The following is a 14,984-nucleotide window of genomic DNA, read 5'->3' on the forward strand; positions in this document are numbered from 1 at the left end:
TGCTTTCTGCCAGTACTACCAGAAATAATTGGTTTGGAAAGAATATGTAAAGATTTTCCAAGACTTCTGAGTGCTTAACTACCTGCCTTGTGTATGTAGAACTTACTGAGAGCTGCAGTAAAACAGCTCTTGAAGGGAGAGTTTTGCCAAGTGTTTAACTAAAAGCAACAGTCGCCAGGACATGTTCCTAGGATCTGAGTTAGTGTAATGGGAATAAATCCTGTTACTACAGGAATAAAGGATTTTATCTTCTCTATTGCCTTCAGTCACTCTCCTTCCAACACTTTTGGTAGCTGAAAGTGCTCCCATTACTTGTTCGTTGTTTTACCTTGGCTCACTGCTCAGATCACAAAAGGCAGTGTGCACTGCTGAGGAACTGGCAGTACACCAGGAGCCCTAGAGAGAACAGGACTAACCCTAAATATGCCCCACCCCTCCAGGCTCACATGGTGATAAAAGGCCCTACTTAGAGAAACTGGAAGATAACAATCTGAGTACAACTCAAATGCCAAGTGGGCTTCATGAGCTGCTTAGAAAGAGTTGAAGAAGCTCTGTTTCATCAGTCTGATCACTTGAGGGCTCAGAGCAGCTGTAGAAGAAAGAAAGAACCTCACAAAGATGTTTGCAGATGCTTAATAAAAAACACCTCAGGGTAGTTGTGTTACTGCTGTGCAGTTTGATTGTCTTGAAGTCACCTGTTAACATTCATGGCTACCCAGTAAAAACGGCTGTGTGGAAACACTTGTATGTCACCTAGTTTTAGGTACTTACTGTCTCTGCTCCATATCTGCTTTACGGAAAGATAAACACACACCCTACCCTCACCTCCCTTCCCCCAAGAATAGTTACTTGTTTCTGATAGGTACATGCTGAAGACTTGTATTTGGAGAATTCCCATGCAAGGACATAGTGGTTTATTATGTGCTTTTTAGCAACAGAAAAATGAAAAAGATAGGAAACAAATCACTATTATTTTTACTTAAGCATTTTATTTATATAGTAACCCAGCAGTCAAAGGAGAAATGTAAATAGATCATTGGTTTAAGCGCATTAGAGAACTTGATTTTTTTTGTCGTTGCTTCCTGAAGCAGGATGTAACTGAACTTTTTCAGAAGGATTAGAATTTTTGCATTTATGTATGAAGAGCTCTGTTTACTTCTCAGATTATAAATTAATGAAAAATATAGTCAGAGAAATTCAGTTTACTATGACCAAAACTGTTGTCTAGTAAAATTTTGAAATCTCATTTAGGGTCTTATAAACCAGAAAGGTATAGCTAAAACAAAGCAGTTCTTGAAGTTTCTAATTTTAAGCTCTTAGGAATAGAAGTTACTTGTAGGCAGAACGCCACGTTGCCACATTCCAGTTATGAATCGTTAAAGCAAAAAGCTTTCATGTAGTCAGAGAGGAGACCTCTACTGGAGAAAACCCGCAGACTTTTTTTATCTCTCAAGTGATCTCTCTCTGCTCTTAAAATCGTTCTTCTTTAAGTGTAATAATTTAAGCCTGTGTTCATGCCAAGTTCTATCCTTTTACATAAATGCATATGGGATGGACAGAGACTCAGAAGGGAGGAAGAACTTTGTTACCTAATTAGGGTTTTTGTGGGCTTAACAAGTAGTTACAGCTGTTATGATTTAAAAATTTCTCTTTAAAATAAACATGTGCTTTTTGCCCCAAATAAACCTTTCCTCTCTGCCCCTTCCCCCCCCCGCCCAATTTCAATTTTTACTTCTGACCTTAATATTATACAATTATAAGAGAAGCACTAGTAAAATGTAGGAGTTGGAGAAACAGGTAACAGTCATTTGTTCTCATAAAGCCATAAAAAACACTTGAATGATGATTGGCTCTACAAGCTATTTACTATTTATTTGTTTACAAAACTATTAAAAAAACCCTGCAGACTTTCCTGTTACTTTAAAGTAAATGATAAATACTATAAGTAATTTTAGGAGTAAAATGTCTGAGTACATTTTATGTCTATTAATACTCAACATAAATGGTCCCTAATTACTTTTTTTAAATGAAACTTTTCTTCTGTTGGTTCCTGAGCATTATGCTGCCAACTAACACAAGAAACAGGAGGAAAAGGAAGTTTATCAGTTTTAAAGAATTGAGAACAATTTAATTTTCAGAATTTCCATCATAAACATTGTACCCTTCTGCTTTCATTAGCTGAATCTTCTTAGAATCTTGGAAGAGCACAACATCTTTAATTTTGCCAGTGAATTCCTTCTGAAAAAGCCCTGTAGTGATTATATTGACTTTCCTGCCAATTTCAAACCCACCAAAATAACAAATGCCACCATAGTTTAAAGCAGTGTATTTTCTTTGTGGATCAATGTCTTCAAAGAGAATTAGTTCCTCATCAAGGTATACCTTAATACAAGTTTGATTTTGAACTACAGTAACAAAATGCCATCTTCCATCACAACATGTGAAGTACTTGCTATGCATTAGAGGAACAGAGATTCTTTCTCCAAGATTAATCACAACTTTTAATGTTCCATTGGCAATACCAATGGCAAGGAAGTCATTATCTTCATCTTCACTTTTTCCCATCCATACTATTAAGCCTTCAGTTTGACTGGTAGTAAAATTTAAAGAAATGCGGCTGTACTGAAGGTCTCTTTTTCTGTAATAAGGATCTGTGTATTTAATGTAGGAGTTGCCAACAAACTTTGCTATATAAAATTTGATTTTGTTATTGCAGTACTTGCCTGACCAGCCTAGTGCGCACAGACAAGTATATGAAAATGAAGAAGGTTGAGGAATACAGAGTGCTTGAGACCCACACATGTTTTGTGAACAGTGAATGGATTGTTCGCATGTGGTCCCTGTCCACTCTTGTGGGCAGGAACAAGAAAAGCCTGAGTTTTCAACTTGACATGTTCCACTGTTTTTGCACACTGTGTACCCACAAACTGTTCCATCACAGTCACCAACATTTGCTCCACCTTTGGCATCACTTGCAGTAAGTTTGAGTTCCCTGTTGTTTATAACAATTTCTCGAATGCAACCAGTGAAACCTGTGGGTTCATTTTCTATTGCCATTGAATTAACAAGGTTTAAGGAGGACACTCCTCCAACAAAAAAATCTGTGTGTGTGTCCAGTGCATTCATTCCCAGACTAGCTTTTTGAGTAACGTTGATACCATCCAGGTCCAGGTAGCCCTCATTGCCGACTCTTCCTGCTTTGAGTGAGTGCCATGTATTTCCATTTGCATGGACCTTCTGAGGGGTCTGTAGGATGACTGTCTTGTCTCCAAGATTGTAGCGTAACTGTGTAAATCCGTTTACTAATGATATACATAAAAAGTCACCTGTAAAAAACAGTATAAAAGATTTTTAATTTCTAGAGGTCTTGCACTGAAGAACGGCATATTAGTAATCTCAATGCTTTCCTACCTGCACTTCCATGTACTATGATCATCACATCTAAATCACACAACAGGAAATGTTCCCTGATGAGCTGCTCTAGGGTTTGATTTTTTTCATGGCTGGAAACTGAGCTCCTGTTTGCTTCGAAGTAAAATGTCCAACCTTCTGCAAAGCTCTGCATTTATGCAGAGACCATGCGAGGCAGGAGGAAATGGGATCACATTAGAATCCAGGAAATGTGAGTTGGTATTTTTCCCACTGAAAATCAAGTTTTGACCAAGCTACAAAGGCAGAAATACTCTCAAAATCCATGTGGTGAATAAAGGCTCGATGGATTTGTGAGTTTAATGCACTGAAGGTGAGTCTGCAGCAGACATACTCGGCTTTACATGAAGCTCCTTTTCACAACAGGAATTTTTTGGGTTTAATATTCTGAGAGCTGTAGGAACAGATAAGCTTTTTACTGAATTATTATTCTTGAGGGCTCCATGACAGGAAGTATTAGGAGAGAGTTTTCTTGTACTGTCAGTGTTTCTGGCCCTGCAGGCAATGTAAAAGGAGAGAGAATACCCTTTTAACTGTACTTAAAAATGTGAAGAAGAAAAGTGGAGGAAGGTTAGGAAATGGGAGCTGGAAGTAAAGTTTGTAAGAGTCATACTAGAGTAATAGCGGAAAGTGATGGGAAGGCAGAAGACGGCAGCAGAAAAGTATGCAAATGAAAGCTGTGTTTTCAAACTTTCTAATATTTGCCTATGCAATTTAGCTTTATGTTACTTTTGGAAATAGTAGGCATTAATTATCAATTATCAATTTATCAATTAAATTGGTAAAAAAGTTTGTTAAATTTGAATGTAAACTTTTTCTCCTAATAGTTACCAGTTCAATTTCCTTAAAGATTCAACGTTTTTAAGAGTGACCCTGTTAGTAGAATGATGAAGTTTGCTTTCATGGCTGTTTAATTTTTGAGTATTTCTGATCCTTAAATTACATTCCCTCTAGTATAGTTAAAAATGAAAGGTTTAATTTACTGCTAAAATTGTACCTCCCTTTTCAGGAATTGTTCAGGTTCTTACTCAGGCAGGGTGGAGATGTTTCACTTATATTAGTGGCTGTAGAGCACATGCTTTGTGCTTCACCTTACCTCCATCAGACCCTCATGAGAAGAACAAGAAAGCTCTTCATTGTTTTAACTCCAGTGATGGCAGAGCACTTCCTTGCTAGTTCTGGTTGTGATGATCTCTTTTACTTCCCTGTGTTTAGTGGGTTTTTTGAGTAACTTGTTTGGTTCTGTTTTTTTTCAGAAAATTAATACAGTTCTCTTCATTTGTGGTTTCTCCTGCTTAGTGATGTGGCTTTAAGCTTTCTTTATTTTTTAATGTGTAATTGAATGCACTCATCTCCCTTTGTTTCAGCAATGTACATAAATTACTTAACCTATTTCTTTTATCAGGACCTTAATCCTAGGGTAAGAAAGGAGCATCAGGAAAAACTTCTGAACTATCTCTTTGGCAACATTCAATCTCCTCTCCTACCCAAACATGCAGACTTGCAAAAGGACACAAGTACTCATTTTTTGAGATCTAGGAATAAGGGAAACTGACCAGGGTTGCTTTTGCATCTGACCTGTAATCAAGAGCTGGAGAAGCTGGAAAGTCTCCAAGATTTCCTGGCCTGCAGGGAAGGTTTTTTTGGTAGCTTTGGACATTTGACAATGATTTCTCTGTTTTGGAACCTTATTTAGTCTTATTACAAGAGCAAATCAGTTTTACTGAATATGCTGTCTACAGTGTAAAGAGGTTATGACTGAGTACTGTGTTCTGGCACAAATTTGGAGCCTTGCTTCAAAGTGGAGTAACTTTTTTTCTGCTACTTGTTAACAAAAAAATTACACTTTCCAATTTCAACTCTTCTGAGGCTCTTTAAGGCACGTTCTTATTCCCCTGATTAGACACCCTCTTTTAACAGATGCCTTGCCATTTTAGTCTTTGGCAAGAACAGCAGAGTGTTGAGTTAAATTTTAGGATCTGGACATTGATTCCAGGGTTCAGCTCAGTATTTCTCCATGAAGTTTATAATGTCATAGGTACTACTCAGGGACAACTGGCTGAAAAAATTTTAGGACTCTAATGTAAATTGTTGTGTGTTCATTGTCTAAGACATTTCCTCTCAAAGTAAAACCAAATTATGGGCTTGTCTTTGTTCCTCTTCACTTTAGCAACCAGCAACATTTTCAACAAGGACCTCCATCTTCCCTGTCCTGATGGATGAGTTTAGACAGCTGAGGCCTCTGCAGGCCTATGTCATAATAGGAATTGCATCACTATTTTAAGCAAACAGCATTCTTGCCACTGTTTTCTTCATCTCAGCATAGGAGACCAAGAAGCAAAGAGGTTTTTCGCTATTTCAGTTTGATAATTTCTCAAACCTATCTTCACAATTTTCCTCCCATCCTGCTCTGCTGAAGGATTTTCCATGTCCTGTTACACTGTGACCCCTTATGTTTCCTTCAAGGGGTAAAATTGTTCTCTAAATGGGTTGAAATAGCCACGTCAGCCTCCAGCCGAATGGCTACACTGTGGCCAAGGAAGGTGACACACTGTGGTGGCCACATGAGGGGAAACCTAACTGACCAGTAGCTGTCTTTCACGACTGGTCTCCTGAGCATTTCCAGTAGCCAGAATAAGGCTCAGGGCCAAGGAGAGAAAGCAAAGAAAGAAGTGGAAGGGCTATAAATGGGTAGAACAAGGGAATGAAGGACAGAGAAGAGGTGAGCCTTATTCCCAGCCTTCTGCAGCCTCTGCTGCAGTTGCTAGCTGGTAATACGTCAACATGGTTGATGTTTGTTGTCCTGAGTTTACTCTCTGTCTTTTACTGCCTTCCTTTAGGTTTGTTAACCTTAACTTAGTCTTTGCCCTGATCTAAGTGCACAGATAGGTATCAGTCAAGTTACAGGTTATAGTAGCCTGTTGCAACTTGGTCTTTTGTCTAGGGAGGACCATACCATAGCCAGTGCCCCTAATGCACACTTGCAGGAGCTTCCCATGGATATGCTTTCATGGGTTATTACAAATTATTCTACTCCATGTATAGAAACCCATCTCACAGCTAATGCAAGACTGAGAACAGGTTCAAGTCAAGCCTGTCAATTTCTCAAACCATGTGGAAAGTCACCTTGGCCATAGGTAGATTTTAGCTTCAACTTGGAGCACCATCCCAGAGCTAGGATCCAGAGCAACCATGCAGACAGTGATGTTCATGCATGTAGTTACCTATTTGTAGGTTACACAATTCAGTCTCACCTTTCAAAAACATGTCTCTGCTTGGTGAAGAGACTGTTTCCTTTAGTCACCAGTGTCACCCTGGCACATTTCAGCAGCTAGAAGGAGCCACCTTCACTGACCAGTCTTAATTTGCCAGCCTGTTTTGTCTTGCTTGCCAATGGCAAATGGGTAGCAACACTTCATATGCAACTGATTTCAGAACAGTGGGGATGTGTGTTCTGCCTGGCAGTTCTGCTTCCTACACTGCTAATTCAATCCCTACAAATGATCCCAAAAGTATTAACAAAGCAGAAATTATGTCCCTGTCAGCTAAGGAAACATGACTGCCAAGAGAGAAGACTTAACCACTTTTCAATTCCTGTTTTAAAAGTAGGTGGATAATCAGTTTGTTTCTAATTAGGAAAACAACACCCCTGCCTCATTGGTATTCTAGAAATTTTAAATATTTCCAAAAGATTTTAGCCCACTTCCATGATTCAGTTTTCACCATAAACAATGTTTTATAAATCCACACAGACATCACACACCTATACTGGCTTCTCTTAATTTCATGTTATAGGCTTATAAACAGAAATGCCTTAAATATCAGGAATTAAAATTGTGAGGTTTTTCAAACCAGATAAGGTAACACAATCTGGTTAAAGAGAGACAGAGAAATGCTGTTGCAAATGTTGAGTGTTAAGTTAGCATGAGTCATCCCATTCTGTTTATTAACCTGACTTCATTCTTAGTCACCCAGCATAACTGTTTTTTCTCATCTCATGGGGGAAGACATCACCCTTTCCATCACCCTGGCCTGAACTCTGGAATAATGCAGGCACTATACAGCATATTCCACCTTTTCAAACAAATGTAAAATGTTCAGTAATTCTATGACTCAACAAAAAACCAAGTATAGAGAGTGTTTGCTACGTAAATGAACTGCATATACAGCGCTTGGTGGGCATCAAGCAAGCCCTGTCTGAATTAACGGCTGTTTAATCATTAAGAGTTTCACACTTTCATTGGTAGAAATAGGGTACACTGCCCTTGAGAAAATGTGAAGTGGGTGGCCTTCTACTGACACTGTGCTGGACTCCACATGAATGCTGTAATGTTTACAGAGACTTTACCCAGAAGTAGTGCATATAACAATCAAAGAGGAGCAAAAATTCCCTTTGTCATTCTATCTGCAGGTTTCTGAACTAAAATGCACACAACTCAGTTGTTGGGTTGGGCTTTTCCCCCAGTTTATTATTTTTATAGCTATCCATGTAAATTTTCCCAAACTTTGAAAATTATTTTCTTAGGGTTGCAGAAACCAATACTATCAGACTTAAATTCATGATATTCAGAAAGAGCTGACAAAGCAACAAAATGGGTGACTGACAGAATAAAAGGAAATTCTGCTAAAAGATTCATAGGATGTTTTCCATTATATGCCCTTTTGCCAGATGTTTCAATGTATGTACTGAAGTAATGATATAGTTAGAGGAACAGAGGCTGAAACCAGCAGATCAACTTTTGAATAAGGAGACTTAGCAACCCGCCCACCCCTTTTTAGAAGGTTCTGAAATGTTCTTGAAAAGAGCAAAGCCAGAAGGAAGTGTCTGAACAGAAGTCTCATGTTTATTTCTTTACCTACTAAAGATCTGATTTTATTTCTAATGATGGCAGGATTATTGGCAGGGCCTGCCCCTGAAGGGAAAGTTCCAGTGTAGTGTTTACATGGTTGACATGCCAATCCAATGTACAACATGCCACTCAGTATCTTTGCTACATTAGCTGGGTAGTAGAGATCATTTAAAAAAAATGCATTGCCTAGTCAGGAAAAAAGTGTTCTAATTATTTCCTGTTAAAAAGGACTTTTAGAAACAAAATCCTGTGATTTCAGCAATCAGTTTTTTACATCTTACACAACTGTATAGAAGAAAAGGCTTTTTTAAAGTGCTTTCTAAACTAATCCCCAGCAGAAAGCTCTTTCTCCTCTGCTGGCTGCTAAGAATACTTCAGAGTCTTTCATCAGTCTAGTTCTGTCTGGATTTGACAGGATTATATGTAGGCAGATATAAAGAGCCAGCCGATTAGCTTTTCCTGAACCTTTCAAAACATCAGGACAGTGAAAGTGGAAGTAGGAACTTTGTAAAGAAATTACTCTATATAAGATGTTTTTTATTTTGAAATGAAATTGATATAATTCTAGAAAGTGATTGAAACAAAATATTCCTTCCTGTGCAAACATGCATGAATGGCAATAGAATGAGGGCATGCTTGTGAGAAACCACTCCTGGCCCAAGTTAAACAGACTTAGCACTGTCTTTGATTCTTTCAAAATATGCTTAATTTCATTATATGCTAGCTACATTTATGACCTCTGACTATTCTTTTGAGAGAGATATTTTTTTGCTATTCTATTTTTCATGGCCCATGTAATGCCATAGTTTATGCAGGAGAGAACAGTTCACCGAGAATCTCAGAATTTGGCCTGTAAATGATGGAATTATAAAAGATTCATTGTAGAAGACAGAGCTCTTTGCTAATACATGTATTTATATTACAGATGCTCCATATATATATTTTTTGAAGCAGCTGCTCTGTAACTGATTGCAATTACAACATGGCAAACAAGAGGTACAAGCAGTGTATGATGCATTATCAGCCTGTTAAAACATCTGTGTACAGAATCAGATAGTACAGTGGGCATATGTATGTTTATATGCATTTGTGGCTGAGTATGTTTATTGAAGTAGCTTTTAGGCTTTAAACAAAGGAATGTAAAAATACATAATCAATACTTCAGTAATTTTTTCATACAAAGCCCCAATTTTGTATAACACACTACTTAATACGAGTGGAAGATTTGCCCTAAGATGATGTTACAAATGATATATAATGCTTCTGTTTAAAAAGGTGCAATGCATCATGTAAGTGCAATATAAAGATTAGTTATGTTAATAAAGTAATTAGAAAAAATTTGCACCTTAAAGACTAAATTTTAAAAGACATTTATACTGGCAAATTATGTTTTCTTGCCATGAAGTTTTAGGAATGTTAACTTATAATAAATTATAGAAATATTTTATTTAGATTTATTTTTTGTTCTGCCTAACTGGGAAATGAAGAAATTGCATGTTTTGCATTCTGCACCAACAAGCTTTTCAACATTACGTAATAAAAAGTTTTAGTTCTGAGGAGACTCATTAGTTCTCTCATAGTCTGTTTGCTTTCACTTAACTTGTTTGATCAGTTTTTATATTGTTTTTTGTTATTTTTAAACATCGAGCCAACCCCCCAGGCTGAGAATCCTAATGTGGCTTCTGAAAAGATGGCTACAGTTACTTTTCAGGGGGAAGTGGTTTTCTGAACTATTACATAACTTCCCTAAATACTTGCTGTGGACTGATCCAAAACTCTGTCCTGCATGTTTTCTCTTATGAACTTGATTATTCCCAGTTCAAAACAACGGTACAGTACGGTTCTGCTGTCCCCAAGAAAGGAAGGACATGGAGCTGTTGGAGCAAGTTCAGAGGAGGGCCACAAAGTTGGTAAGCGCACTGAAGCGCCTTCCCTAAGGAAAAAAGTCTGAGAAAGTTGGGGTTGTTCATCCTGGAGAAGAGAAGGTTACATGGAGACCTCATAGCTTCCAGGGAAGCCAGAGAAGGACTCCTCATCAGGAACTGTAGTGATGGGACAAGAAATAATGGATAGAAATTGAAAGAGGGGAAATTTAAGTTAGATATTAGGAAGAAATTCTTTACTGTGATGGTGGTTGGACACTGGAACAGGTTGCCCAGGGAGGTTGTAGATGCCCCAACCCTGGCAGTGTTCAAAGCCAGGCTGGATAGGGCCTTGAGCAACCTGGTCTAGTGGGAGGTGTCCCTGGACATAGCAGGAGGGTTGGTCCATTCCAACCCTTTAGCATTTTATGATTCTATGATAAAACCCAGTCACTAGAGACAGTGGTTTACAGAGACTGAATACCTGAACCACTTCAGTGTACTGCTTTCCTTTTTCAAAGAAGTCCCTGGGTGTATGATACCAGCAAGCTGGAACACCTTTACCTGACTGAGTACCCAACTGCTGTGCAGTGTAAAACAGGATACCATCTGGAGACAGAGTCTGAAACTGTAGTTTGATGTGGGTCTTGTGCCGGATATAAAAGGGTGCAAATGACATCCATGATGATTCATTACTTCTGAAAGATGCATCACTAATGGAAATATCTGCAAAATACAAGAGTAAATGTCTTCTGAAAGATACCTTGAGAGGACTCCATTATTACATTCATAGTTCATAAATTCTGTACATAATACTTCCAATTCTTCACTTTCCAAAGAATAAAAATAACCTAGATACAGAATAAAAGTCAATGCCATTGTCCTCTGTGGACCTTATTTTCAGTAACTATTAAGGCTGTAGTTTTAATGCAAGATAAATATGATCTTCTTAGCATTCATTTTCAAATGCATGTAACCGTAAATTTTGCACAGTTCAAAAATTCAAATGCAAATCTTTTTGTAGGAGTCAGAATAAACATTTATTTACTCAAAATACAGATGAAAATAGTGAGGGGTTTTTAATGAGTTTCTTTGTGTGTCATAAGAATGTACCTTTTAGTGGAATGTTCATTAATTGCTCCTGAGATGTTTGGTAATTCACTATCTTATAGTGAAATGGAGCAGTCTCACACAATTACTATGAAGATACAATGTACACTATTGAACTATACACAACTTCATCCTTCTGTCTTACCTCTTCTCTCAGTGCTAGTTGTTCATATGCCCCACAAAATCAGGCTTGTTAAACTTCCTTATGCCAACTAATAAAGGATTATACTTTTCTATACTGTTTATGTAACTTGAAACCATTTCTAGTTTTTTCTACTATAATGGCATTACATATTTGAGATATAATTCTCATAGGATCATAAAATGTTTTGGCTTGGAAGAGACCTTTAAGATCATCTAGTTCCAATCCCTCTGCTATGGGCATGCACACCTTCCACTAGACCCGGTTGCTCCATCCTGGCCTTGAGCACTCCCAGGGCTGGGGCATCTCTGCCTCACCACCCTCAAACTAAAGAATTCCTTTCTAACATCTAATCTAAAACTACTCTTTCAGTTTGAAGCCATCCTCCCATGTCCTGTCAGTACATGGTGTTGGAAATAGTCTCTGTAATTGTGTTAGTTATTAGGTAATTCATTATCATGTGGTTGTTAGTTTACTGTATTTGTGTGTTCACTGGAATAATCAAGCTATTTAAATGTGCAAGGTGTATTTAGATTTCTGTGTGATAAGCCCTTTTTACTATTTAAATGCCAGTACTAAAGCCTGAACTCTAAGTGTTGCCTCCCTCACTTCTCAGTTGTCCTGCTGAAGCTATGCTGTTTTCTCCTCTAGGAGGCCAACATTTTTCTTCATTTTGGTGCTCCCAATTTCATAGTTTTATAGTAACTTGCTTTCACTGAAATATACCTTTCATATGTCCTCATAGTGCATTTCTAGGTAACCTTATTCTGTCTTTCCACACAAGTTTTCTGCATAACATCTGCTGGTGAATCTACTCGCCCTCCAGTTGCAGCTTGTACTGCTTATTGCAGAAGGGCCTTAGTTATTAGGGTGGAATACAGCCAGCATGCTGCAAGATTTTGTAATTTGTCTATTTTTCACAACCCCTCTCAGGATTCAAGGTGTTCTGGTGGACTTGTGTCCAGCAGAGAGGTGCACCATTATACAGGATCCAGATCTCCCACCTGTTACCAGCATAACCTGGTTTAAGGATGCCTCTTGAATGAGCTGACCTTTTTTAATTTCTCACGGTATATTACAGTTAATATGTCTGAGGAAGGTGCATGGATGTGATGTCACGAATTTTCAGTAAGTCTGAAAGTAAGTTTTAATCACTGGAATATCAATTATAATGGATGTATGAAATGTATGAATGATCAGAATCAGGCTTTTGATGAGCTGTCATTCAACCTATGTATATATTCTCAAGTCACTCCCATCCTAAGTACCTAAGCTGTTATGCATGCTATCAAGGCTAGGCAGTGTCTGTAGTAATATATTACATAATGACAAAACTGTTAAGTTCCTGGCATCTGTACTTAAAAGTTGACAGAAATAAAAGTAGTTTTAAGAATAGAAATTACCCTGGGAGATACATAGTAATAAAACTTGCTAAACAGATTCCATGATGTAATTTAAATTACTAAAAGTTATAAACTTAGTATTTCATATGGATTTTTAGGTGTTGGCATTTTTTTTCAGTAGGTAAGAGACAATTCTCTCCATTAGTAGTTGAAGATATAATCCCTCTACTGATGTCTACTGATTTAAAAATCAAAGAGCAATAATAATTCATTTGGTACACAGACATTGTTTATTTATGCATCATCTGTAAGTCAGTCTCCTCTTAGCAAATTTTTTTGTGCAGCAAGACTTTCATACGGAGGAACTGTGCCACGGTGGTCAATCATATTAAATTATGCAGCTGCTTAAAAGGTCATCCCAGGTAAAGTGTACAATGAGGCATCAAAAAGTCTTTATGGCAGATTCAGTTTCACTTTGTCAATATAGTTAATTCTTTACTGCTTATGGAGTAAGCAGGACAATGACTAGTGTGAGAGCAAAATAAGTAGGATTGAAATGCTACACTGCTTGTCTTTGGAAGGTATATGAAAGGAAGATTGCCATCATAAAATGCCATGGAGCAAAGAAAGAGAACAAGGATAAAAAAGTGATGTTATAGTATCATTCAGAGAAAGAATTAAATCCATGGTTTTATATTACAAATAGAGTACTAAAAAATAACACCCACATCTTCAGCAGCAGATGTCAGAATGCTTTAGTAAGGAGGTTTTATTCTGATTTATAGATATCAGATACAATATTTAATATACTTCATTATGAAACTTTTAGGATGCAAATCTTTCCATTATGCTAAAAAGAGGGGGTTATTCCTAATAAATGTATCTTACAAGTGTCAGAAAGCAACATATTTTGCCACAATGCAGCAGGACTAACTATAGGAAGTACTAGAATGACTTCTAATTTGTAAGTTATCTGTAGATCCTGCAAGTACTGATTATACGCATGGATAAAATCTGACTTGACAGGTACATGGAAATGTGCACCTATATCTCAGAACAGAATGCATTCACTCTACCACAGTGCACAGAGGGGAGCAGTATGAAATTTCGTTCTTGCAAAATTGCTTCTGTAGATAGACAAACTTTTAAGGTGACGAATAAGACAATTTAAGCTTTTCTATTTGCTTTTATGGCAGGCATATGCAAAACTAATACATCATGTCAAAGGCTGAGGTACTTCACTATTGTATTGTTGGCAGCAATCTTTTTTTCTCATCTGAGAAGGAAATAAGAAGCTCAGGTAAACTTGCACAAAGCAGTGCCTATGTTACATATGCATACTCCAGAGAGATTGTTTGCTAAAAAGTGAATTGATTCCTTTGCCAATCCTATAAGCTAAATTGGTAGGACTTGTGCTGTGTAACTACTGCATTACTCACTAAAACGCTCAACACTGTGAGGTGCATTGTAAGCACAACAGGCATTTAAGCAAATACTTATGTATCTGATTAATGACTCACTTTTCTAAGCTGAATATGTCTATCTCATGAAGCTGCTCAGAATCACGGAAACACAGAATGGGTGAGTTTGAAGGGACCACAGAGGGTCACCTGGTTCAACCTTCCTGCTTAAGCAGTGGCATCCTAGAGCACATGGCACAGGCTTGTGTCCAGACAGTGAGAGAGACTCCACAGCCTCTCTGGGCAATATGTTCCAGCCTCCAACAAGAAGGCTATGGAAAATATGAGTCACTGCTCAAAGGAATGGGGACCGAATAACAAAGCACATAGAAAAAGCCATGTTTGGCTCATTTTTCACTTGGTGAAGCCTGATTAAGCCTTCCAAGTCCCTGAGCCTGATAGCCAAGCTTGGGGAATTGAAACATTAGTTCCACAGTGATAAACTAGATGCTGAGGTTAAGCCTGCAAATCAGTCTGTGAGTCAGGATCCAGGTCCATATCAAGTGGATCTTGATTCTGCTGCAGTCTATAGTTAAATGTGGAATCAAGGGGCATTTAAAAGCTTCTCCTAAAGCAATGCAAGGGGAAGCTCCTGCTTGGACTCCTCAGCAAAATTTGAAACTAGAGACCAGCCCCATCTCTATGGTCTAACAAACACTCCAAAAGCTTTAAATGCTACAGTAAGAAATTTTCAATGGTTTAATTTGATTGATGAGAGTCAGCAGTGGAAAGAGCGAGTTGTTTTTTTCATCTTAGAAAACAATTACAAATATGTCTGCATGGAAATC

At 37.8% G+C, this 14,984-nt stretch overlaps 1 protein-coding gene across 1 annotated transcript in view; it reads right to left on the reverse strand.

The window, feature by feature from the left end:
- Window positions 1–1,740: 1,740 nt before the first annotated feature.
- EYS (eyes shut homolog) overlaps window positions 1,741–14,984 on the reverse strand; it is a 782,127-nt gene continuing 768,883 nt past the window's right edge. The window contains exons 47-48 of the mRNA XM_071548512.1: window positions 10,706–10,867; window positions 1,741–3,326 (exon numbers count right to left, since the gene is read on the reverse strand). Coding sequence (XP_071404613.1) covers window positions 2,128–3,326; window positions 10,706–10,867 — 1,361 coding nt within the window. The 3' untranslated portion in view covers window positions 1,741–2,127. The remainder of the gene's footprint in view (window positions 3,327–10,705; window positions 10,868–14,984) is intronic.

Source organism: Pithys albifrons, chromosome 2, assembly GCF_047495875.1.
Source record: "Pithys albifrons albifrons isolate INPA30051 chromosome 2, PitAlb_v1, whole genome shotgun sequence".
NCBI classification, from domain to species: domain Eukaryota; kingdom Metazoa; phylum Chordata; class Aves; order Passeriformes; family Thamnophilidae; genus Pithys; species Pithys albifrons.